Consider the following 22,736-nt stretch of genomic DNA (forward strand, 5'->3'; position numbering starts at 1 on the left):
TTTGGCTTGCTTCAGCCTTATATAGCTTTCTCCCACTTAACACGCTGTACTGTTACTATTGGCTGCCTTTTCTTAGCCCATGCGCGTATTACCTTAGCCACAGAACATGTCCGTACTTGTCTAGGCTTGCCTACGTGGCATTTCTTTCCCAGTGGGCAAGCATTTCTTAACATACATATACCACACCCCTCCCAGCACCAGCAAGCTGCCTTAAGTATTCAGTTAGATATAATTTGCAAAAGCTAGATATACCATAAAAAAGATTACATCACCAGGAAGACTGGACTGCAGTGCTGCTGCTGGCCCCAGCCTGCAGTGGCAGCCTGCTGAAACCCGGCCTGTGCCTCCCTGGGAAGAGCTGGGGGAATTGAACTGGTGGCTGAGGAATCAAATCGGGTGCTGGGCCCCGCAGGGAGCAGAAATCCTCACTGGGGTCTCCTTGCCACTGCCCACCCTGTGCGGCCCTGGATCTGTGGAAGACTGGACTGCAGTGCTGCTGCTGGCCCCAGCCTGCAGTGGCAGCCTGCTGAAACCCGGCCTGTGCCTCCCTGGGAAGAGCTGGGGGAATTGAACTGGTGGCTGAGGAATCAAATCGGGTGCTGGGCCCCGCAGGGAGCAGAAATCCTCACTGGGGTCTCCTTGCCACTGCCCACCCTGTGCGGCCCTGGATCTGTGCTCACTGCAGAGCCAGGTCACGTGGCAGGGACCAGCACTGCTTTGCCATGTGACCTGGCTCCACAGGGAGCAGATATCTGTGTCGGTGTTGAGCCCCAGCTCAAGTCTGGGATCGTGCCCGGTATGCAAAAGCCAATAAAGATACCAGGGGTGAAAGTATAAAGATTTATTGCTAGCAATACAAGGTGCAAGCGGAATAATTTCACGTAACAAGCACACAGATTCTTAATTCTAAGCATCTTTTATACAGGAGTATTGGACCTTCATAAGCATTCTTGTTTGCTAATTGGTTATAAGGGAGTGACGCAAGGAGTTCTTTACTGAGCATGTCTCTATACCTGTGTTTTAGCTATGCATCTCATTTCCATACATGTATGTTTCATTAGCATACTTTCTCCCCACCTAGGGGTGTGAATCTTAATATTTAAATCAGCTCTTTGCCCTAGTCCACTGATTCTGCTTTTGTTTTCAAGCCTCCTTTATCTAAGACTGTCTCCTCCTTATCATTGCAGATGGGCATTAGTTACATAACAGAGACTTTTGCTTGGGCTATGTGTAGTGGTTTCTAGGTCAAACCTGACACCGGGGTCTCCTTCTTGCCACTGCCTGCCCCGTGCAGCCCCATATCTCTGCTCCCTGTGGAGCTGAGTCACACGGCAGGGATCAGAAGGCTTGCTCCCTGCTCTGTGGTGCTTCTCTGACCTGCGACCCAGCGTGACAGTGATTAGAGATCCATGCAGGGGTCTTTTCGCCTGCGCAGAGGACAGTGGCCTTCCTTCTCCTGCTCCCCGCAGGGGCCCTGCAAACTAATCACTGTCCTCCGAAACAGCCAAATGTGAAACCGAATCAAAACGCACCCATTTCACACAGCCCTAGTACTTGTTACACATCCTTGAGACTGGTGGGTTGTACTGTTTTAATTTATGGTGCCTGGAGTTAAACTGATAAGCTCAGACAAGCCCTGGTAGAAGGCTGCACTTGCTCCTAACAATCTGTTTAGCCTGGACAAGGGCCTGTTCTAACTTCTTTTTTTTCTGTTTGGAAGTTATACTTTCATGAAATTGCCATTGAAGATATTATACATTAAGCTGTTCCATTTCCAGGTGAAATCTATTTTTCTCCCTCGTATTTTCAGTACTTGTGAGTCTCCTTATTCCTTTTTTCCTTTTTATTGTAACCGAGTTAACAATTAATGTGTTAAATGTCTGTAAAACAAGGTCTCTTATTACCATTTAAATTCAGAGATATGGCTGAGATTTTATTTGCCTTAAATCTATAAAATATATGGAAAGGATTCCTGAAACAGTTACAATTGGCTCCTCTTGTGGATCTGTTTCTATGTGTGTACTACTAAGCATGTTTTGCACTAACAATTATAATTGCTTATTTCCCTCTTTACTTTTGTTCTACTTTGTTAGGTTAGTCTACACAAGCCAGAAATTAAACTTGAATCACTAAAAGAAGATATTAAGGAATTTCTGAAAGAATCAGGTTTGTAATAATTGTTTTTTAATTGAAAAATGAATTCTTTCATAAATAAATAGAGATGCAATATTCTGTAATTCCAGAATATGACAATTCAGTGCTTGAAAATCTTAGACTGGTCTTCTTTCTATTAAGTTATTTTAATTAAATGCACAAAAACAAAACAAGACATTTTTTTAAATTTTAAGTTCAGCTGTTTCATTAATTCAATCAGAAGGTGGCCAAGAGTGAAGTCATGCATACGTAAACTTAAATCATCATCCCCTAAGTATTAAATGCAGTATAAATCACAGATTGCAGTGCCTTTTTCTAATAATTTGTGTATGTGAGAAGGGAGGAGCATACATCACACACCTAACTACTCATATTATTGTTGATCTGTAACTTCTGTTACATTACCTTCCACTTACTATTTAGATGGCACGATGCGGTGCTATGGAGAGATACCCAGGGAGAAGCATTTAGCTGTGCTAGCATGGTGCTGCTTCTCAGCAGATTATGGTTGAAAGAAGTGTTTAAGGACATTTTAAAGGCCATACAATTTGATAATTAGAGGAAGTTAGTAGCTATAGTTCAGGGCAGTTTAAGGATTGTCACAAAGAAAATAATATAACAATTTAAGGCATGGGTGGGCAAATATTTGGGCTGTAGGGCCACTTAGGGAGATTTGGTGACATGTTGTGGGCTGATGTGGGAGCAAGGGAGTGCTGACCTGGCGGGGTGGAAGGGTAGTTGATCATATCAGGCCCCGGGCCTGTCTGCCCCATGCCTGCTCCTGGGGGCACTGGACAGAGTGGGTAGGCATGTGCGGTTTCTGTGGAGACCAGCCCAGGACTCCTGTGGGCAGGGTGCACTCAGCTGGGCAGATGGGAAGGGGCTGCAGGTGGTCAAGGGGTGGTGCCTAGGAGTGGAGCAGACCGGCAGGGGCCAAAATCATGGGGTGGGTGACAGCTCGGGACTGGGGCAGAACTGCAAGCTGCTCCCTGTTTGTGTGGGGGTTGTGTCCTGCGCCCTAGGCCTGTGTTGTCATCATCTTGCGATCCTGGCCCCCACCCCACTGTCCTGCTCCCGGGCCCTGCTCCCTCATGGCCCCATCCCATCCTGCTGGCTGAAGGTGACCTGCCTGCAAAGGTCTCGGGCTGATCTCCATGGAGACCCTTCTCACCCACTCCATCCAATGCCTCTGGTGGGCAGTGAGGGGTGGATGAGCCAGGGTGCCTGGGCAACAGGGCTGGGTCCTGCAGTTGCAGAGATGCTGGCACTGGTAGGCAGTAGGGGTGCACTGACAAAGATTTTTTTTTTTTTGACTGATACCGATAGCCAATTATTAACCAGCCATATCAGCCAATACCGAGCTGATAGGCGATATGCAGCCCAGCAGCTCGGAGAGCAGTGTCTGGCTGGTAAATTTGTTGGGGGTTAAGGAGCATAGGGCGGCAGATAGACATCCCCACAGCGAGGGAAGTAATGAGGCTGGGGCAGGGGAGGAGCTGCCCAGCCGGGGCAAGATGGGGTGTGGGATGGAGCCACGGGCAGGTCATCCACAGGATGTGGGGGAATGAGAAGGGGGAGTGGCTCCCTGCTGCTATGCGCACCATTGGAGGAGGCATGGGGGGCATGTGGCCCCCCCGGTTTTGTGTGTGGGGCGAGGGCAGGCTGCCCTGCAGGCTCAGACCCAGGGACTGAGCCAGCTTCTTCCCAGTGGGGGTGCTGAGCCAGGGCTGCTCTCAGGGCAGGGTGGACAGCAGTGGCACTGGGAGCGGGGCTATGGGGGTAAGCTACAGCCACCCCAAAATTCTCCATAGTCCCCCATAGCCATCCTTCCCAGTGCTACTGCCCATCCTGTCCCCACCCACCCTGAGCACAGCCCCAGCCTAGCCCTCCCACTGGGAAGGGGCCAGTGCAGCCTCTGGCTCCGATCCCACAGCAGGCAGCCTGCCCTCGCCCCATGCACAAATCGGGGGGCATGTGGCCCCCATGTCTTCTCCAGGGGGGTTGCGCAGCAGTGGGGAGTCACCCCGCCCTGCCCTGACTGGGCAATGCCTGCTCTGGCCTCAGCCCCACTCCCTCCCTCATCATGAGGGCCTCGATCTGCCCCACCCATGCTCCTTCTTTCCCACACAGACTTACCAGCCAAATGCTGCTCTCCAAGCTGCTGGGCTGCATTCCTAGCCATGTGCATGCTGTGACTGCGCATGTGTATGCGGCATTTTTTGGTGACATTATTGGCTACATCAGCCAAAAGAAGCTGATTGCTGATAATGTCAATTTTCATTTTATTGATGCTGATCCAATATAGACTGATATATTGGTGCACCTTTAGTAGCCAGGCAGAGTGAGCTGCCACCATCATGGGTGCTGCGAGGAACCAGAGTCTGGCTGCTGTGCTGCCCTCACCTCACTGCATACATAGGTGTGCATATGTGCGTATATGTGTGTGTGTATAAAGAGAGAGAAAGAGAGACCCTTGCATTTCCTCAAAAAATAGATGATTTGTTTCTCAGCATGACTAGTTAGCCTGGGCAGAATTCTGCACTAAATAAATTGCTGTTGTTACCTCAGCTGTCTTCAAAGCTATCTTAGATATGTCTCTATGACATTGCAGTATCTCATCTAGATGCACCGTATTTGTACACAGTTGTCCAGCCCTTGCCCAGTCCTGTTATTCATGCTAGATAGTGCAAAGAGGTTATCAGAGCCACAAAGTGTAAGAATGTGGTCCGGTGCCTGGGCAGCTGCTGTATACAGGGGTAACAGCAAAAGCTGTTTTTTGTTTTTGTCCCCTGTCCCTGTTGGCATCCAGGACGGTTACCTTTTCCACCCCATCTTAATTATGCCACTGCAAACCAAATCCCAGTGGCGTAATTAAGACTCCCAGGAGATGTAAAGATCCAACCTGCCTGTCAGCATTGGTTCCAATGATGTATAGTCAAGATACAGCAGTATCTTGTAATATTTAAGGTTAAGATAAAAAGAGTGTGTAGTGTTGTTTGGGAGCATATGATTTTTGTGGGCGCAACCTTTAACTTTGGTCTTTACTCTTTCAGCAGTCTCCAAATGTAGTTTTTCTTTCACTTATGACTTTGGCATAGCTTGAAAAAGATGGAGAAAACTTAAGTAGATGTTAATTTGAAAGAAGCACGACAAACTTAAGTGGTTTTTAAAACACTCCCTTCATTCATGCTTTACGTAACAAGGTCAAAATTTTGTTTCAGGAGTGAACACTAACATGATTTTATAATTATTATTATTTTAACAGGATGGGAAAAGAAGCTTCAGAATGCTGTTTACAGTGAACTCAATGTGTGAGTTTTCTATTCATTATTTTTATAATAAAGGTTTTATGTGTAAAGTTTCATTTTGAATCATGTGTTCTTATCTGTGTAGTATGTTGGTGTTATCCATTAATGTGCCTGTCATGTGAGGAGTGTCTAATGTGTTTCTGATTCACAGTTTCTTTTTCAGTTCATTTAAAAAAAAAAAAGAGCCAAGGACAGCAAATAAACATTTAAAAATATCTCATGAAATTAACTTTTAAAAAATTAGTTATTTATTAACATTGTAATCTGTTTTATTGGTTCATAGCCTGGGGCTTAAGGCAGTTTTCTGGGAAGTGGAATTATGGGTTCAAATCCTGGTGGGGGTGGGAAGTGTTTTTAATCCAGGTCTCCCATTTCCCAGGCAAATGCCCTATTTAATAAAGTCCTGGGCAAAAGGAGAATGGGGTCTTCTCTTCTTTCCTAAGATGGTGTTTTACAAAAGTAGGTTCAGTGACTGTGTGAAATAAGGTAATGCTTGGAGACCTAGTCGTTTAGAAGTCACCTCAGTGCCACTTTGGGTATGAACACACATAACACTTAGACTGGCTTCAGTGCAGTTTAAATCTGAAATGGCCATGCATAGAAGCCTGTTTAACTGGTTTAAAGCTGCCTGGAATGATTAAAAAAAATACCTGGAAAACCAGGTACTCTTTTGAACTGGTTCACAGAGTTTGTGCTACCTGTTGACACCAAGCTTACCATGTTGTAGGTCTGGTTGTTTCTCCAAGCATCCCACGCTGTATTGTTCCACAGCCGGAATTCTGCTGCCACCTTTTTTTACCTTTTGTTGGCACTTTTTATCAATGAGCTCCCTTTCTACTGCTTCTTCTTTAAAAGCTGTCTTTCTAACCACCAGCTGTGTCCTCATGCACCTCACTCACTCACCTACTTCATCTCACCCTTTCAAACATGGGTGCAAGCACTCCCCACCATCCCTCACTCCAAGGTATGCTGGACTGGGTCCTTATCCCTGCTCCCTGGTGCCAGAGCCACAGCACTTCAAGACCTAAAAGGTGACTGTTCTACCTGGTATGTGTGGACAGTGGACATCTCTTACCCTCAGCAGTTGTGAATTGGTTCCCAACCAATGTCATTCTGTAGCATCTTGAAACACTGTCTTGTTTCAGCTGTCAAGGCACTATGGTAATACAGATAAGGGACACAGAAGTAGAAACATGACTTGTGTCCTAGAACTTCAATGTTCTTTCCTCCATTGAAGTCATGATAAAAGTTATAGTACATTTGTAGGTATTTCTCTATGGGGACAACACTAGTTTCTTATTCAATGTTTTTTGCTTGCATTTCATTTGAATATACCTTGCATTCTGTTCAGCTGATTTGGTATTATCACTTGAATTTTTCCCAGTTTTATTGAGTTATTTTTTGGGCTATTTTTCTCATCTTTTAGGTAGCATTTCATAGAATTGTCTAGAAGTAGGGCTGTAAGGGGCCTCCAGAGGTCATCTAGTCCAGCCTCCTGCCTATGGCAGGTTCATCCCTATCCAAACCCAAATTCTTTAATACCTTTACATTTTAACTTTTTATTACTTTAGTAATGCATTTGCAGGATTTGATTGTTTATCGTATTTCTTCAGTATGTTCCTTGGTATTTGTAACTTATATTTTGTATTCTTTATTCCAACCAAATGCTCTTCTTTCAGCTTTTGTGTTTTACTGTTATGCATTTCATAGCTGAAGATTCCAGATCAGTTAGATAAATGCCCTGAAGCTTTACTGGCTACTTGTATATATGTTCAATAATGATTTGAAGTGTAAACTTATTAATTTAATGAATGACTTTATTGAAGAAATATTATTTCCTGAAAGGGAAAAAAATTCCAAATGGCTATAAAGATTAATTCTAAAGTGATTTTAATGATAAAGTTGTTTGATTTGTTTTAAATACTTGAAATGTTGCAACTTCTTTTGAACTTTCAATTTTATATTAACATTCTTGGCTAAAGCTTTGAATATTTATTTTGCATTTTTATTATACATCTGCAGTACTTCAGAGGATGAGAAGAATATGTTTTTTATGTGATGCTTTCCCGTTCTTCAAGTTTGTATTACTATACACAACATTATTATTCATGGTCCTCTCTGAAAAACAAAAAGTAGGCATATTTCAGCCATGTCTGAGATCTATAATGCTGTTAAGTGGTTTTTTTTTTCTGAATTAAGAGTATGCAGATAAATTATGGGCTTTTGCTAATCGATAACATTTTTTTAAGTTTAAAGTCTGATCAGGGGTTTAAAATGACTGCTGTATATGTTGTTATACTGTTTCTAAACATGATTAAAAATGAGGAGAAAAATAATGTTTAGACTTCCCTGAAGAGCAAGAGACATTTAATGAATTCAAATAATAATTTGAACATTTAAAACTTTTCTTTCAAGGTTCCCTTCTCCCTGTCATCCAGCAGCTCCCCCTGAGCAAATGAAGGAACCGTTAGCTTATATGAGGAAGGCACAGGTTGGTTGTTATCAATTTGACTGTTTTTTCATAAGAGTGTCCTAAGTTTATTAGGCAGATTTCTCTGGGACAATTTCATTATTTAGATTTGTATACACTTTAAAAAATAACTTAAAATTTTAGTTACTTACAGTCTAATAAAAATACATATGTATGGTATTTCATAATGGCAGCATTTGCGGGTATTGTTGAACCAGGGTGGGATACAGTACAGTGGCTATTAGAAGTTGCAAAATAGAGACTTATGGGAAATAGAATGTCTCACTGAGTAAGATTTGTTGTATCCTGAGAAGAAGTTTAGGAATATATATTGCTAATGAGGTGGGGGTTTGAAGAGAGGCATAGAGACCGTCACAGATAGTGGGGTCTAGAAAAGAAGGACAAATTATCTGGTATTGAGAAATGAAAAAAGGAGTTTGACAGGTGTGAGTAGAAGTCTAGAATTGGAGTAGCTAAGGAAGCATGTAGGGGAGAGAGAATTGGTCATAGACAGATAAATCTTGACTATTGGGAGAAGGAGAGAGAATATGTGACTTCATTTGTTTATTGGGCTGTCACCAGTAAATTCAATTGGAAAAACAGTCCACTCTAAAGAATAAGCAAAGGCATTACTCTCCTCCCAAATCACTCTCCTGTTGAGCTAAGAATACTAGTGTACTTGACTCAGGCCTGCCTTAGTGTGTATTATGACCAGGTTTGTCATAGACCTTGCCTTAGAGTGTATTAGGACCTTGGCCTGGTTTTTTCTGATAAAAAAAATCCAAAATTATCTGATTAAAACCCCTCCAAAATCCACATTTTTCTGCGGTTAAAATGCAGGACCACTATATAGGTATCAGTTGAACACAATGTTTTATTGATATATTTACAATTTTAAAGCAAATTGAAAGCCTACCAGTGCCTCAGTCATTACTAAAATAAATTCTAAATACCTATATGTTTTGACATTTGATTTCAGTTTTTTTTATCATGGAAAATCAGAGCTCCCCCTGCCCCCCTTGCTCATCCAGCTGCATCTGTCCCTTTTGCTGCTTTGTGGTGCTGAGCAGCCCTGTTATGCCAGTGCCACTGCCCCTGCCCCTGACATTGCCCTTTACTTCCAAGCCACAGCATCCAGTCCTGTCGGTGCCCCTCACTCCTGACCCTGTTCGTCCCCCCAGTCATGCCAATGTCCCTCACTTCTGGCCTGCAGCTCCCTGGCCCTGCTGGTGTCCCTCACTCCCAACCCACAGCCCCTTGTCCCACCCAGCCCAGCTGGAGGAGGCCCCCAGCTGCCTCCAGGCCCCCAATGTGTGGGGAAGTGGAGATATGTCTGAGGCAGGGGATATGTGGGCATAGGTCATACCATTGGTAACACATCATGGGGATTTTGGGGGGGGGGCTGTGTACCCCCAGATATGTGCTGATAGTGGGGCATGGGGCTGCAGCCCAGTGGGCAGGACCCAACTCAGAAGCAGTGGAATGGGAAGACTCAGTACTGCCACCACCAGGAGCCCCATGCCAGCCAAGTTGCCATGACTGGCATGGTGAAGAGCCTTCTGCCTGCCGCTGTTGCAGCCCTAATGCTGCCCCCACAATCCCTGCTGTGCCACTGCCCTCCAGGAAAGCCCTGGGGCTGCACGCATCATACGAGGGGCTGGCAGCAACCCCTCAGACCCAGTGCTGCCCATTCCAGCTGCTCTGGTGCTTCCTTAGGCTCAGCTAACCACATGCTGAGCCTTGTCTTAGGGCTGAGCTAGGCCCGGAGTGGCCCCAGTGCCATGTGTGAGAGGGGTATGGACGCAGCATACTGGGAGGAGGTTGCCTTGCTAGAACCAGATCCCTTTCTCCCAGGATGAGCTGGGGAAGGCCTGGCCCAGCAGCAGGGAGGAGCCTGCCAGGTTCAGGCTGCAGTGGCAGAAAAGTGGTGGGAAGCTCAGGGAGCCTGTCACCCTGCCTGAACTGCTGCAGTGGGGTCAGGCAGATCCACTGCATGGCTGGGAGTTTTGGTGCTGTGACTAGAAGGACTTGCCTGACTGCTTAGGGGGGCCTGGCACCTCCTCCCCTTCCTCCCTTCCCATGGGATCAGGATCTGGGCACAAGAGAGGGCCCCAGACTCAGCCCCAGCCCCTGTTGGTGGAGGCAAAGGGAAGCCACAGCTCCATAGCTGGGCAGTGCCCCGCAGTGGCTTGGCCATGCCTTCCTGCTGCCCCCTGCCCATGGCTTGCTCCTTACCAGCAGTTTCCCACTTTAAAGGGGAAAATCCAGGTTTTTCTTCACAAAACAGAAAACCCAGATTCCTGACTATAACATTATTTCAGAAGTTATTAAGGAACTTGTTCTATCTATTTTTGTCAAATTCTTGCTTATTCCAGTGCTGGTGCTTGCTTATCTTACTTTACTGCCCTTTGTTTTAGGTTGATAGTACAATGGAGCAGCTATTCTTAATGCTTTTGTCTCATACAACACCAAACCAGCACTTAAGAAAAATAATGTTTGGTCAGCCCATTTACTAATAGTGAAATTAATATTGTTTTTCTGATATCTGTTGAATACTATGTATATAGACTTAAACTGATGTGTACTGCTTTCATACTTTTGAAAGTGTGTATAAGAAGTCTTGCAAAACTCTAGAACTCTTGGTTCATTGGTGAACAACAAGAAAGATGTCTACACCTCCCTGCCTTTCTGCTATCTGACACCACCAGGGAAGGAATACCGCCTGATCTGCACAGCAAAGAGCAACTCACAAAGACACTCTCGTGGACCCAGAGAGACAGAGATCCATCTTCAGCTTCCTATGTGCAAAAATGAAGTTTATTTCCTACCTATGTGGACTTTTTACCATCTTTAATTTTCCCTGAGCCTGATGAAGGGTGTGAGAGCCCGAAAGCTTGCAGAAAAAGAATTATTTTGTGTGATTTCTTAGTTGGTCTAATATAATGTATCATCTCTGAACCAAGAGTTCTAGAGTTTTGCATTTCTTTTTGTCTCAGACCAACACCGGCTACCAAATGCATCCCTATAAGAAATTTAAATATTTTATGCTTTTTAGCTCTGCTTAAAAAATGTGATAGCTACTTGACTGCAGTGAGCATTGATGAGAAGCTTAGGGTTACCATATTTCCAGCATCAAAAAGAGGGGGAGGGGGCGGAGGGAGGGGGCAGAGGGAGGAACATATGAGTGTGAGGGGGGCAGTGATATAATTGTACCCTGTCTCTGCCCCTCACTTCTGACCTGCAGCCCCCTGCTCCCCAGCCCTTCCAGTGCTCCCACACTCTGAATCCGCACCCCCTGCCCCCCACCAGTCCTGCTGCCCAAGTAGCTCCTGTGTTGTGTACACACTCGCTCTCGTGCTCGTTCTCCCCCTCTCTCCCTGGCTTGCCTGGGTCCACACAGGGAGCATGTGACCCCCGACAGCCAATTGCCTTGCCCGCTGCTCCCAGTCCCAAGCAGCCAGCCTGGGAGAGCAGAGGAAGACGGGGAAAAAAACCCTGGACATTTGCTCTTATTTTAAAAACCAGCCTGGATGCAGCACAGGGAGAGAAAAAAGAGGATGTGTCCGGGAAAGCCCAGATGTATGGTAACCCTATTGTTGACTTCTTTCATTTGTTTGTCTATGATTGGAGCACATTTCCTGAATCAATCCCTTTTTATTTCCTTAAAATTCAATTAAAATGCAAACTGCAGCCCACTTCATTAGGGTAGTGCTAAGAAATGGAAGCAACTGTGAAACTGAAGCAAAAACAAATCAGTGTAATAATTCAGTGAAATAATATCACTGACTTATGTTGAATATCCATCTACTTACTGAGATGTGATCCTTTTGAGGCTGTCCAGCAGCGTGGTAAGCATTTCTGGGGCTTTTTTCAAAGCCCATAGATAGTAATGGGAGTTGTTTTGCAGGGTTGGGTTTTTTTTGGTTTTTTTTTTATTAACTTAAAGGGAATTTTAATCTAGTCCCTCCTAAAGTGCTCAGTGCCTTCAGCTCACCTTGATTAAATATTAGTTGATGGTTGTTATCATTTTGAAAAAGATCTTATTTTGTAGGATCATGCTTTAATCCCTAATGCTGCAAATATCTCTGCATTTATTGGGTCTATTTCTACCTGTATAAATTGAACAAAGGCATTCTTTTTGTATGATTGGGCCCTTAAGGTCTAAGCTCTGAGCAGATGGTATGCTTAATCAGTCTAAAAATGATTTGTCACTATTTAAGTGATAGCCCCAATAAAGTCAGGTCTGTTAGTGTACAAGTTTAGGTTTTGTTTACCAGACAAAAGAAAGAACACTTTCTCTCCTGTGGGAATGAAACATGTTTTACAAAATATATTATAACTAGAATTGTTTCCTTGTTAGAATAGTTTTTATGTTAGAAATGATGAAATGAAATAGAATGAAAAAATATTAAAAAGCAAAGATATATCCACCTAGTCTGTTTTGTGAGCTGTGTTGACCTAAAAATCATATCCCCATGAACAAAATTGAAGCTTTCTAGTTTATTTTTGTTTTCCAAGGTGATACAGGCAACATTTTAAGTTGTTTATGTGACAAGTAAAATGTTATTTAAATTTTAATTTTTTTACCTTGACTGCCTTACTGTGCCATGACATGTAAGTTGGAAATGTATATTTTGATACCGTTACTAAATTTTGTCCAGCTGGAAAAATCTTACTATTGCTAATACACATCTTATTTAAATTTTACTGTACAGGTATATTATTTGAAATAATTTTTATTTTAGTTACAATCTGGCATGTGCTTGAGTTTTTTGAGCACATAATAAATCTGCCTTCATTTCAAAGCCAGCATGCTTTGTTGGTTAGCCCTGCCGAAATGAATCTGGTGGTTGTGCCAGAGGAGAAAGCAGACCTCTTTAACAAATTCTTCACCTCCGTTTTCTTGTGCAGGGACCGGGACTCCCCCACCGTGATTCAAGACAGACTCGAGGGGAATGCCTCCAGACCTAAGGTTGAGGAGGACTGGGTTAGAGTACTTCTGGAGGGGCTGGATGTGTTCAAATCAGCAGGTCCAGATGCTCTCCACCCCAGGGTGTTGAGGGGAGCTAGCAGGGGTTATTGCAGGGCCCTTGGCATGGCTTTACGAGCACTCATGGTGCACAGGCCAGGTGCCAGATGATTGGAAGATAGCCAATGTGGTCCCCATCTTTAAAAAAGGGAGGAGGGAGGACCCGGGCAACTATAGGCCCATCAGTCTTACCTCAATCTTGGGGAAACTCTTTGAGAAGATCATCAAGGAGCACATCTGTGATGGGCCGGCATTGGGGATGATGCTCAAGGGCAACCAGCACGGTTTCATTAGGGGCAGGTCATGTCAGACCAAACTAATTGCCTTTTACGATCAGGTCACAAAAGCATTGGATGCAGGCGTCGTTGTGGATGTAGTCTTTCTGGACTTCAGCAAGGCCTTTGACACTGTTGACCACCCACCCCATCCTCATTAAAAAACTAGGCGACTGTGGCATTGATGCCTACACAGTCAGATGGATTGCAAATTGACTGAAGGGTCGTACTCAGAGGGTGGTAGTGGACAGATCATATTCGACCTGGGGGAAGTGGACAGCGGAGTCCCCCAGGGCTCAGTCCTTGGGCCCGTTTCAATACTGACAAGTGCAGGGTGCTGCACTTGGGCAGTAGTAACCAGCAGCACACTTATAAGATGGGAAACTCCCTTCTTGAGAGCACGGAGGCAGAAAGGGATCTTGGAGTCGTTATTGACTCCAAGATGAACATGGGCCGACAATGCGAGGTCATGGTTGGCAGGGCTAACTGGACCTTATCGTGTGTCCACAGGTGCATCTCAAGTAGGGCCAAGGAGGTGATCCTCCCCCTCTATGCGACACTGGCCAGGCCACAGCTGCAGTACTGTGTCCAGTTCTGGGCGCCGCACTTCAAGAGGGATGTGGACAACATTGAGAGGGTCCAGAGGAGGGCCACCCTTATGATCCGGGGACAGCAGGGCAGACCCTACAATGAGAGGCTACGGGACCTGAACCTGTTCAGCCTTCACAAGAGGAGGCTGAGGGGGGACCTGGTGACCATCTATAAACTCACTAAGGGGGGACCAGAAGGGTTTGGGGGGAGACCTTGTTTCCCCTAGCGCCCCCCGGGATAACAAGGAATAACAGCCACAAGTTGTTGGAGAGTAGGTTTAGATCAGACATCTGCAAGAATTACTTCACAGTTAGGGGAGCTAGGATCTGGAACCAACTTCCAAGGGAAGTGGTGCTGGCTCCTACCCTGGGGGTCTTTAACGAGAGGCTTGATGCCTACCTGGCTGGGGTCATTTGAGCCCAGTTTTCCTCCTGCCCAGGCAGGGGGTCAGACTTGAAGATCTACAAAGTCCCTTGCGACCCTACTTCTATGATTCTATGTACAATCTGCAAGGAAAGAAGTACTAGTGTAAAACACTAACATCTATTAATACCAGTTTTGAAAAGACTGAAAAAACCTGAGGAAAGATTCAGTTAAATGCATTATTTAAGAATTTTTTCTGATACTAAACATTTAATAGTTCAAATACTTTCTGTCCCCAACACTGTTTCATTCTCTGGTTATTATGCAGTAAGCTGTAGTTTCCATAGTGTATTGGAAAAGGAAAACTGCTTCTCAGGAATGGAAAGCAGGCTTAAGGGAAGGGAAGTGTGTGATGTGAATAATTTCTGAGACTCTTTTTACCAGTTTGTTTCTCAGCTGGAGAATAATAGTTGCTTCCCAGTGTGTGTGTCTGTATCTGGTAAATAAGACTTTTTCCTGTCAGTGACTTGAGGTATATTGTTGAGCACGTTATTCAGCTGCAAAATACCTCCTGTCTGAGCAAGTTGTATTCATTACCATAAATTCAGAATTCATACCTGCTTTCGAATGGCAGGTGTAGATACAGAACAGCAACTATAATTTTAGATGCTGATGGTTGAGCCAGACAGTTGCATCAAGAGCAACAGAGTGTATTGCTGTGATACCTCCTTCATATTTGTGGCTCTGGCATTGAGTCACTATATGTTCCATGATCTGGCCTGTTCACTGAAAGACAGCAGGTAATACTTGTGAAATATGAGTTAAAATGAATTTCTGTATCCTAAGCTATAGCACATTTCCGTTTGCTTTTATCAGGTGAAGAACACTCCTCTTCTGGCAATTGACCAAGTCTTCTGATCTACTTAGACTCTAGAATTATAACTTAAATTTGTGACTCCGGAGTTAACAGTGAAGTTTGTTTCTAGATTTATTTAACAGTGACAACTGATTTTTTTTTCCTAATTTACTCCATTCTTTTTGGTACCTGCCTGGCAGAGCCTCCTTTGTAATAAAACATTCCAAATCTTAACGTTGGGTATTTATCTGTATCTTTCAATGATGCCCAAGAATTTGTACAATCCTTATCAGTTAATTCTTTGCCTCAGACTTCAGAGGTACACAGGGGCAGGCAGGGAGGGAGGGGTGTGCGCAAGTATCAGCATTCTGGTGGATTCAGGTACTTTATTAATTTTTAAAATGCTTTTTCTTTTCTATTAATTATCAATTTCATTGCTTTATTCCTGTGAAAAATAATATAAGCAATTCTGCTGCCATCTGGGGAGTTGGATAAATACATTAATTGTCACGGAGTCAGGCATGCTCGTGAAAAGTTCTAGGGCTTCCTGAAGTAATTGGTTCTTGTAAGCCCAATTTTGCTATTTCTGTTGAAGTGGCTTAATAGCTTCTTTTGGGGACATTTTCTTTCACACTGAACCATTTTCTATGTCGGGAAATTAATGTTCACCGAATTAGCCTCCTGAGCAGCCCTTTTCAGGATCTGAGTCCTAAAGGAATAATTTTTCCCACCTACAGAAATCTTTGATGCAGGTGCTGGTGTCCTGTGTTGGTCTCAGTCTGTCCCTGTTACTGCTTGAGATCCTTCCTGGGTAGCTTTTAAGAGCAGGTGTGATGCATAGGGGGTGCACATGGGTGTATGTGCATCCCCTGAGCGTGGCAGAGCACCCCCTACAAAAAGGCGGTCGCCACTCACCACCCTGTCTCCGACACCGCCAGTGGCATCTGCGGGTGGTCCACAATCCCTGCTGGACGCCGCCAATGCTGCTGGCGGCATCTGTGGGTGATTGCCGATCCCTGGTTGGCATTCGTCACCCCTCCACCCCCCCCACCGCCAACCGCGCTGGCGGCATCTGTGGGAGCACTTACCACTGCCGGGCCCACACCGCTGCTGCTGTGCTCCTGCTGCCACCGTGCCCCCTCCAGCTCCCGGGACACACATTGTTCATGGTTAAAAGCACCTTGCTATCTAAGAGCACCTTGTGTTCATGGTTAAGAGCACCCAGCTTTCTAAAATATTTTTTTTGTACTGTTGTGCCTTTCCTAGAATTATTTTTTAATTTGCTTTCAATAATGGCACTTTTTCATCTAAAGGAAAGGAATGTTTAACTGCAGTTTGTCTTGTGGGCCATCTTATTCCTTTTAGTTTATAGCTGCATAGGTCCTTCTTTGTTATTCTCATGTCTTTCAATTCACACTTTTTTCTTTCTTCTCATGTCTCTCAATTTTAAATCAGTCAATACTTAAACACCAGATTTGATTGGAAAAGTGGATTAGATTTTTACTAATTACCCTGTCTCCTTGCTGATTAATCTGAATTCAGACCAGGTTCCCAATGTACTAGGTCAGGGGTTGTCAACTGGGGGTACACATATCCCCAGGGGTGTTTAGAAAGGTCTTCAGGGGTATGCGCAGGCGGGCGGAGATGGAGCACACCCTGAGGCGAGGAGGCATTTCCCCTGGCACATTCGCCTCTTACCCGGGGGAGGCGCGCGCTGGGTCCTGCCAGCCCCACGCGGCACATTATGGCACTTCCCTGCCCTCCACTCCAGCTCACTCTCCTGATTGGCTGCTGGGCTGCTGCCCTCAGCCAATAGCCGGTGGCAGTGCCAGCTGCCATGTGCAAGCTCTCCCTCAGTTTGGCCCCCCTTCCCAGTGCTGCTGCTATGTGCACACCTGGGAGGGCATGAGGGCACACGCGCCCAGATCTGCATGTAGGGTGAGCTGGGGCTGCACTGGGCTGTTCCCAGAGGGTGGGGCTGGGCCATGCTGTGCTCGGGGCAAGTGGCAGCAGTACTGGAAGGGCGGTAGGAGGGCTACAGCGAATTCTGGATGGGTTGCAACCCTCCTGTAACTCTCTCCCAGTGCCATCGCTGGGGCCTGGCCCAGTCCCTGCTGGGAAGAGCCCGGCACCGGCCCGGCCCCAGCCCACCCCGCACGCAGATATGGGTGTGTGTGCCTCCCTGGGTGCACATGGCTTGGTCCCAGAACAGCCTTTTTGTTTGCCCCTCCCTCCTGCCTCTGCACCCACTTGTCAACTCTCCTCTCCCATTTTTCCCCCTTTCCCTGCAGCTGCTGCTCCTACCTCTTACTCTCCAGCTCTGGCTCTGGTAGGACTCCAAAATGGTAGTGCCAGTGCCTGCAGCAAAGTTGCAGGCTTTGGCCTGAGTTGCTGTCACTGCAACAGCTGTTACTGGACTGGAGTCACCACATGCTCTGTGCCCTAGGCTGGAGCTGGAGGGTAAATGACTGGGGAGGGAGAGGGTCTGGTGGGGCAGGCAGATGAGGGTGCAGCCACATGGCCCTCTGCCAGCTTGTACTCAAATCCAAGATAAGGGGATTTTCTCTCCATGGTATATGGATTGGCTTTATTCAAGTAAATATGGTATAATGCAGACTATAAACTAGAGATTTTACTCCTAAAATTGTCCAGAGCCATCTGTATTCTTCATATTCCTCCTCAGCTTTAGGGGATGACTTTCATTCTCCTCTACAGTAGCACAGAAGGAAACAGAAGCTCTTATGTACAAATGCAAGAGCTGTATTTTATAGGTTCGCTCTTCTGATTTTTGGGCCATCGTTACAAATGACTTAATGTTATGTGCTTTATTAATAATTCAGAAAGGTTACTTTTTTAGGGTTTTATAAAACTATTATCCTTAAAGGACTTTGTTTTTAAGCTTTTTTTAAATTACCTGAAGTAGTCAAAACCTTAAGGAACTTGTTTCAAATCAGAGTCCTTGCACTGCATGATTTGGCCCCCATTTCATTGTTCCAGTTGTAGGAAGCCCTGTTGGTCAGTCCTGTATGTGTTGCCTTTGTGCCTGATCTATGTAGGATATAAACTAGTGTTAGTCTGTACTGAGGGTTTCTAACTGAGCTCAAGCTGTAGCTTCAGCAGTGTTAGCTTCAGAGGTAGTTGGTTCAGTCAGTAATGTTGGCTAACATAATGTCTGCCACAATAAACTTAGCGCATTCTGTGCTTCTGGCATGTGACACTTCCTGTGTGGAAGGAGATCTTCTCTGCAAAAAATCTCTTGAAAGGCTGTAGGGAAAGGCTTTTCTTCTAGTACAAATGTAACACCTGTCCACGGCCTCTATTGGTTTGGTCTATTCAAGTGAAGATGAAGAGGTAACCGGATTGTAGTCTGTAAGTCCCTGTGGTGAAGAGATTTCTAAGAGTGGATTTGTAATCTAGCAGAAAAAGTCATAAAGAGAACTGATAGTTGGAAAGAAGTTTGTCAAATTCAAATCTGGAAATAAGGTACACATTTTATCATTGAGGGTCATAACCATTGGACAAAACATTTCCAAGGCATGTGGTTGTTTATCTAAACTTGATGTTTTAAAATCAAGACTAGGTGTCTTTCTAAATGAGATCAATAGCTCAGATGGAAGTTATAGGCTTGATACAGAAACTGCTGAAGGTTTATGACCTTCACTAGATGGGAAGTCAGACTTGATGATTATAATTAACCTTTATGGCTATGAGTCTATGAATTTGTGACTTGACTTATGAGAGAGGTATCTTATTCTTTATGAATGTGTTTTTTCCAGTGCTTGGAGTAGTTTGTTACTGTATAAGGGAATCAATTATATAACAGCATATGCCTACAAGAAACTAGCTAATGAATGCAAGCTGGAGTGTAGATTTAAAACAAAAACAAAGTTGATTATATCAGTGTTATTCAGTTCTCCCACCCTTTATCCATTGTTCAGCAGCTTAAATTGCAGTAGTTTTCATCAGAAGCTTTTCTTTGTTTTTAAGATCATGGACAACAGCTAGCTCACAGTGGAGGTTAGAGCATACAAATAATAAAAATATGAACTGTATTCAAAATTGAAGTAAGGGGCTTCAGCTAAAGCCTAAGGAAGTCTGTAGGAATCTTTTCATTCATTGGATGGGGTTTGAATAGACTTCCAAGACAATGTAGAGAACATTAAAACTATTGGTGAAGTTTCTCCCATAAAATTATCAAGACTATGGGTGCTTACAAGCATTGCAATTCTATTGATAAAATCGTAGTTTCTTTGGTAGAAACCCGAGGTGTAGGAACATTTACACAGCTTCTACTGGACCAACAATAGCGCACATAGTAGAAAAATCTGCTATCTACAGTAAGGTAGAAGCAGCCCACTGTAGTGTTTTTACTGGGGAAACAAATGCTTGTACACTGAATCTACTGATAGGAGCAGCTGTGTCACCATCTGGCTTCCCAGCATGCATTGCTTAACTGTCTCCTTTTCCCCCCTCCCCTTCCCTTCCTCCATGGAGACAGTGTATGGCTCAGGGTGCACTCCACCGCTCCAGATGAGGACCTGGCAAACCCCTCCCCCTGACTGCTTTGGGACTAAGTCAGGGGCCCAGTCCTTTTCTCCAGTCCCATGCTGTGCTCCAGAGCTGCAGGGAGATGCAGTGGAGTAGAAGCAGCTGTATTCCCTTCACATGACCCAGAACTGCAAACCTAAAGACTAACTCTCAAAGATACCTAGACCCCCCCAAGACTCATACCCATATCCAAAGACTCCCCTGTACCATTACTGATGTGACCAGGTCTAAGCAAAGCTCTGCTTTTGCTTGAACTGGTTGCAGTGTTTTGTGTTGGGGGAGGAGGATGACAGACTGGTTCAGACCTGGGGCAGTCCAGGGCTTGTGTGGATATGTCCAGGCCAGTTTGGGCTGGCAGGAAGGTGACCTGAGGCAATTAGGACTTGGATGGGTATGGCCAGCCTAGTTTGGGCAGACAGGGAGGTGACCCAGGTAAGTTTGTATGGACCCCAAATGGCTAACAGTACATAAAAAATATAACAGGAAAGAGAAATGAGAGAAAATAAGTTTCCATAGGATTGTAGGCTAGAGTCCCAGATGATGTATATTGGCACAACTTCATTAACTTTAGTTGGACCAGATCCACGGTTGGGAAATAATTTATCATAAAAAATTGAAAGTCTCTTATATTTGTTACAGAAATTTGATTGCTCTTCTTGTTCTCTTCTTTATTGAGGGTACTGTCTACTTTTATTTTTATCGCTCATATAAAAACTTTTCTGAGCAGTACTTTAGATCCAATACTGCCAAATCCCTAGAGCTGCTTAGTCTTTAAGAATTGGAGTTTCCTGAAATATTGTTAGAGAAGGGAGATTTTCTTGCAGTCTGTATGTATCACAAAGGCTGAATTGAGACATTTATTTATACAGTTCACTTCTCTGAGAGAGAGCAGTATTTCTGAAAAAAGTAATGAGGTATCAGTAGGAAAAAGGCTGCATAGAAGTATCTGTGAAGTACTTTTTGGAGGACTTATGATAAACAACCTAATTTTTTGGTACGTTGTTACTTTACTGTTTAGAGAAGTTTCACATTGTATAATGGAAAGATCTACTGTGTTCACAAACCATGTAAATAATTGTGCAAACCTGCAGAACTTTTTGGCAGATATAAAGTATTTTAGTCATATTTATACAAGTGCCTTAATAAAGTGTTTGATTAGGCTGTTATATGTTTAAAATAGAAATTGGTTAGGGGGAAGGAGCTGTTTTGTGTTTGATTTAAGTGGTCATCTCTTTCAGGGAAGCTGGGAGAAGCGAATTCTGAAGAGCCTGAATAGCATGTGCACAGAACTCAGTATCCCATTAGCACGGAAGGTACTGTGTCTTGAACTTCTTTTTTTAATGTGAATTTACTATTTGTGAAAAGTTTCATCTTGTTATATTTGGAAACGTAGTTTCCTGATTATTTTTCATACGCTTACCTTTGCACATCTAACTATGTCCCATGGATAACAGGATTTGCAAGATGGATCATAGTATCTTCTAGGGGAAAGCAGATTACACAGGTAGAGTTGAGATTTGTCTTCATCCATATATTTCAGCTATGCTCTGAAGGTGCCAGCACCAACATAAAGTTCTAGGTTCATCTTTCTCCTTTGGTATTTGACCTGCATTCATTATAGTTAGCTGTACAAAGCAGGGACTATCAATGGTAAGTCTTCAACAGATTGATAAAAAGTACAAATTAAGGTTAGTAAACCAAATCTTGTTTTTCATGATGTACAAAGATTGTGACTCATTTGGCATAGATCATTGAGAACTGGTAGATAACCATGGCATCCTGTCATGGCCGATGAGGGCCAGAGTTAATTGGGCAACCCAGGAGCAAAAGGCTAGATATAAATTTATTTATGGTATCCCTTTGTTATTTATGTTTCATTGTTTTGTTTTTTTGTATGCATTTACAGAGATTTTATATCTAAATACACTAAAATAGGCGCATATGTGTTATGGGGAAAATAATCTCTTCCTTTCTCCCCTGGAAGTCCTTATGAGTAGCAGAACTGCTGTGGTTCATTGTACAAGACAATAGAGAAGGTTGTGGGGAGGAATAGGTATATTTCTGCATTATTCTGTATGTGCAAACTGAGCTAACACTTCAGATTCTTTCTACATGCTGCCAGAACTCTGGTATTTGGGCGGAGAAGTTCAAAGGAGTGGTCAGTAAATCCTCAACACAAGGAACTGACAGCCAAAGAACCCTAAGATACTGCATAGCTGCAGAGTGCCTGCACATAGAATTACTCCATGGCCATTGTTGGGGATTTCATCTATGCCTTGGTTGTAGTTGTGGTAGTAGAGAGAATAAATCCTCAGGCCAGTGTGAACTTACAAACTGAGAAATAAAAAGGTCTCTAATGCATGTTTGTTTTTCATTCAAGTTTGACCTGGCATATTTCAGATTTTTGGTTAATTCATATTGCCATTTTATGTTCTTATGACTTACAGCGACCCATAAGTGAGCAAAAAGAACTTCTTAATAAATGGAATGAAATGGGAACTGATGAGCCAGGTACATTATATTAACTTTATGTGCATTTTTGCATGTTAACAAAACAATTACATATCTAGCTCCATAATTAACAGTCAGAGATTATAGTAATGTCTATTTTAAAGGAAATTAATACTTGTCTTTTTCTAACCTTCAATTTCAGTAATTCACAAATATGTGTTCACTGCATTATTGGTTTATTTGAAGAATTATTGAGCTTTTTTATATGAATATACATCTCCAGCCTATGATTTTTTGTTTGACACTAGTATTTGAGAGGTTTATGCTGATAGTTAAATTAATAATGGGAGTTGGGCACTTATTGAGTGTTGTTTCAATTTCAAGTTGAAAGTTATTCCAAGTTATATTACTTTTGTGTGTATGTTAAACAATTCTTTTCTCATAATGTATTTTCTTAACTGCAAAAAGGGACAGCTAATTACTAAATAAGAATGACAATTTCATGGTTTGCTAGTAAGTGATTCTTTTAGGACCAAACAGGACTTGAAGCAAACAACAAATCCTAAATATATGTGCTCTCCATTTTTTGTATAAGATGAATAGTGACTTTAAAGCATTTTTATGATCTGAACTGCAATTTCCTGGCACAGTAACTTACTGCGCTACTCAGAAAGTAAAGGGATGGTGAATC

At 43.7% G+C, this 22,736-nt stretch overlaps 1 protein-coding gene across 3 annotated transcripts in view; it reads left to right on the forward strand.

Moving 5' to 3' along the window:
* Positions 1–22,736, forward strand: part of TBC1D19 (TBC1 domain family member 19) — a 114,840-nt gene that overhangs the window by 24,077 nt on the left and 68,027 nt on the right. For 2 of the 3 annotated variants that reach the window (XM_025208725.1, XM_025208724.1), the window contains exons 2-6: positions 2,094–2,166; positions 5,420–5,465; positions 7,878–7,953; positions 20,833–20,907; positions 22,042–22,105. In XM_025208725.1, the coding sequence (XP_025064510.1) occupies positions 7,918–7,953; positions 20,833–20,907; positions 22,042–22,105 (175 nt within the window). In that variant the 5' untranslated portion in view covers positions 2,094–2,166; positions 5,420–5,465; positions 7,878–7,917. Of the gene's footprint in view, positions 1–2,093; positions 2,167–5,419; positions 5,466–7,877; positions 7,954–20,832; positions 20,908–21,134; positions 22,106–22,736 lie in introns of those variants that run through there. The other variant, XM_025208726.1, reaches the window with a different exon arrangement.

Source organism: Alligator sinensis, unplaced genomic scaffold, assembly GCF_000455745.1.
Source record: "Alligator sinensis unplaced genomic scaffold, ASM45574v1 scaffold183_1, whole genome shotgun sequence".
Taxonomy (NCBI): Eukaryota; Metazoa; Chordata; order Crocodylia; family Alligatoridae; genus Alligator; species Alligator sinensis.